The 4,345-nt window shown below is 26.7% G+C and overlaps 1 protein-coding gene across 2 annotated transcripts in view; it reads left to right on the forward strand.

The window, feature by feature from the left end:
• LOC117168778 (iodotyrosine deiodinase 1) overlaps positions 1-4,345 on the forward strand; it is a 20,469-nt gene that overhangs the window by 3,253 nt on the left and 12,871 nt on the right. For both annotated transcript variants that reach the window (XM_033354560.1, XM_033354561.1), the window contains exon 2: positions 669-872. In XM_033354560.1, the coding sequence (XP_033210451.1) occupies positions 669-872 (204 nt within the window). The remainder of the gene's footprint in view (positions 1-668; positions 873-4,345) is intronic.

Raw genomic sequence — 4,345 nt, forward strand, 5'->3', positions numbered from 1 at the left:
CACTATCAACCGGCGCGTAGCATGCTATAATAAATAGTCTTCTGATTCCTACTTTCATTCTAGCCCACAGCAGTCTGGGAGACACGAAGCCATGGTCTCCAAATGCTGCTTTGCTCTTTCATTCAAAATGAGACCTACTCCTTGTTTACCATGTGATTCACAGTCTACTCCTGACCATATTTCAAATCCGTCTTTCAACACGCCGCTTTTTATGTCTTTAGTTTCGCATCCCTTTTTCTTTGTTTCGGGCACACATAAAATATCTAGTTTCTTCACGTCCATAGTTCCACGCAATTCTTTTACCTTGAGATCATTTACTCCCCTAGCATTCCAAACACCCAGTCTCCATTCGTCGCCTGAAATATGACCTTTAGATTTTCAGTGTGCATGCCTTTTGTCATTAAAAATTCCAGTCCTTTCCGAGGCTATTTTGTAGTTTGTATTATTCATTGTTTAGATTATACGCCCAACTAACACCTTTATGCAATAAGTTTATTTTCTGAGTCGAAATCATGTCAAAGTTAAGTATCAAATCGTCATATGGTGGAGATTGTAGTGGGATAATTTTCTGATTTTTCAATCAAGCCATCTGGTCACCCAAATAATTGTAAATTATTTTTCTAATTTACGCTTCGAAAGGGTGTACATGTTATAACTAATAATTTCAGAAAAATGTGCATCCAATGAAGAAGAACCAGCTTTACCAAAAGATTTACAGCACATTCCCTATAAATATCAACGACCTAGTGAAGCCGAAATGCGAAAAAAAGCAAATGAGTTTTTTGAAATTGCTAATGCAAGAAGGACATTAAGATTCTTCAGTTCTGACCCTGTACCGAAAGACGTAATTCGTGAAATCATAAGAGCAGCTGGTGGGTTAATATAAATTATTTTCGTTTCTCATACAATCTAGTTCAATTTAAACTAGAAAAGGGGATTTCATTTATTATTAAAATCTTTTTATATCATATGTATATGTCCTAAATATTGAACGAAAGTGCCTTCTAAAAGTAGTGCTTTTTCATTAGCAAGTTTTTTAGTTGTTTTTGTGTTTCAAATTTTTTTTATCTACGTTCCAAAAATCTGTTGCGAATTTAAGCATTTTCTACTGATAAAATTTCAATAATACTTATACTTGAATTAATATTAACATATTTTTATCAGTAGATCGATTTCGATTCTTTGGTATCATCCATTTTTTCCAATATATTATTTTCAGTACAAAATCCTGCATTGTTCAAAGTTTTTTTCCAAATAATGTGGAAAGAAATAATTTGAAAAGACACAAAAATGACTATTTGAAAAACCTACTTTTCTGTTGTAGTTTCCATAGACGTTTAAATTTGTTTTTAGAGTATTTTTAATAGTTAAAGCTCTAAAATATTTAAAAGAGTTTTTAATGGTATCAAAAAAAGATTATAGTTAAAAGAATAAAAGTTAACAAACATAAATATAATTTCTTAATAATTTAACACAATTTTCTCTGACACGCCATTTTTCGTATTTCATTAAACGAAATTTCTGTTTATCAACAATTTGGTTACAAAATCATCCTTTTTGGTTAAAAACTCAACAATTTATTTCACATTTTTGTTCTTTCTTGAATAAAAAACCTTCTTTGGACGAGAATTGAACTATTTTGTTGAAAATTCATCGTTTTGGTTTAAATTCTACAACTTGGTTAAAAATTGAACTACTGTGTTCAATAAAAATTTTCTTTGATTAAAGATTCCTAGTTTTATTTGAAATTTCCATCCTTTAGTTGAAAATATATCTAGGTTGAAGAAAACTAATCTTTTTTGGCTAAACTCAGCTGTTTTTTATTTAAAATAAAAATATTTCTTTCTTAAAATATTAATTATTATATTTTTCGTTAAGAGTTATTTAATTATTTCTTTAAAAAGTCAATTTTTTATTGAATAATCAACATTTTTGTAAAAAAGTCATCCTTTGTGCTTGATAATTCAACTGTTTTGTTGGAAATCATCTTTTTAGGGTAAAAATTTCAATTATTTTATAGAAAACTCAACTATTTGATTGAAATTTAATTCTGTTCATAAAAATTTCTATTCTATTTCTATTTCTATTCATATTTTTGGGTTGAAAATTAAATTCGTTTGGTTGAAAATTCAATAATTCGGCAAAAAATTAAGTTTTTTTAGAGAATATACCTTTTGGCTTGAAAATTTATCTATTTAGTTGAAATTGGTGTTGTTTTTTTAATGAAAAATCATTCTTGGTCGAAGATTAATTTCTTTTGTTGAAATTTTAAGATTATTATTGAAAAAGTATGATTTGGTTTGATAAGTAACTTTTTTTAGAAAAATTTACATTTTTCTATAAAAAATCAAACGGTTTTTCGGGAAATCATCTTTTTCGCTTGAAAAGTTGAACAATTTAGTAGAAAATTCAACTTTTCTTTTGAAAATTCATATTTTCGGGTAGTAAATTCAATTGTTTTATAGAAAATTGATCTTTTTTTGTTGAATTAAACTGTTTGTAATTTAAAATTTTAATCTTTTACATAATTTATATCATATGAGTATCTCGTGAATATTGAACGAAAGCGCTTTTTAACAGTAGCGCCTTTTCTATAACAAGTTGTCTAGTCATTTTTGTATTCAACCCATTTTTCCAACGAGCTTTGAATAATCTGTTGAACACTTCAGCACTTTCTACTGATAAATTATATCAGCGAAAAATTCAAGGAGACCAAATATTGAAAAATAGATAAGCAACTAAATTGAAAAATGCTCTTGTTTGAATTAGAAAAAAAATGTTTGTAGTAGACAGATTGTGATTCTTTATATTCATCAGATTTTTGAAAGTACAACTGCTTTGTAGAAAATTTCGTCTTTCTGATTTGAAAATTGAACCATTTGGTTAAAATTTGTTTTCCTTATTAACCAATTAACTAAAAATGCAACTGTTTGGTTGAAACTTAATCTCTTTTATTTGAGGATTCAAATAATTTATTGGAAATTCAGCAATTTGGATACAAGTTTTCCTCATTCTGGACTCAAAAATATTTTTTGATTAAAAAATAATCTATTTTGTTGACAAGTCCTCATTTCTAGATAAATTGAACGATTTTAATTTAGAATACAAATATTTTTTTAGTTGAAATTTCAACCATTACATTTTTTGAAAGAATTCATCTTTTTGGTTGAATATTCAACTACTAGACTAAAAATTTATCTACTTTGTTGAATTTTTGTGGAAGATCCATCATATTACTTGAAAAATCATCTCTTTGATTGGGAATATGTCTATTTGTTTTTAAAAATCTACTGTTTTGGTACAAAATTCAACTATTTTGTTCAAAATGAACTTTTTTTAAAAAAAATTGTATTTTCAGGATGAAGGTTCATCTATTTTGTTGAAAATTCGTCTTTTTCGTAACAAAACTCTACAGTTTGGTTGATATGTTTTTCTTTCTGGACTGAAAAATCTGTTTTGATTGAAAAATGAACTATTATGTTGCAAAATCATCATTTTTAGATGAATTGAAAAATCTTAAATTAAAATAAAATCATTTTTTGGTGCAAATATGAACTATTCCATTTTCTTTGCGAATTCGACTTTTTGGGTTGAAAATTTAACTGTTTTGTACAAAATTCGTCTTTTTGACTTCAAAATTCAACAATTTAGTTGAAATTTTTGTTCTTTCTTGACTAAAAACTCTGTCTTGGTAGAAAAATAAACTATTTTCATTGAAAATTGGTCTTTTTAGATAAATTAAATTGTTCTTTATTTAAAGTTACAATCTTTCTTAGTTGCAATATCAGCTGTTACATTTGTCCTTGAGAATTTATCTTTTTTTAGTTCAAAATTTAACGACTTGGTTGAAATACTTTGTTACAAATTAATTTCTTTATTTGAATATTCGTCTTTATATGTAGAACATTGATCTTCTTGTTTCGAAATTCACCTTTTTATTTGAAAATTTATCTATTTTCTTAAAAATTCCATTTTTTTACTTGCAATTTTAAGAATTTGAAGCATTTTGGTAAAAACTATTTTCGTAAAACATCTACCTATTTCCCCTGTTTAGAAAATATTTGAAATTGATATAAAAAAAGAACCTAATTCAAAGCGTCGTGTTTTGTAATGCCTTGAATTTCTGTTTACGATGCTTAAAAAATAAATCGGAATTTTATATAAAAACGAAAAAGGTGGGAAATTTGGATACAATTCTCAATTTTTAATCGTTTTAGTTAATTTACCAAATTTAAGGGGGTTGGACTGTACCAGGTGTATACATATGAAACCGGTATTTTTTCAAGAAAAAAACACATTTATTTCAAGAGAATGATAACAAATATTTTATTCAAAGTATGCGCCC

This window comes from Belonocnema kinseyi, chromosome 3 (genome assembly GCF_010883055.1).
Source record: "Belonocnema kinseyi isolate 2016_QV_RU_SX_M_011 chromosome 3, B_treatae_v1, whole genome shotgun sequence".
Lineage (NCBI taxonomy): Eukaryota > Metazoa > Arthropoda > Insecta > Hymenoptera > Cynipidae > Belonocnema > Belonocnema kinseyi.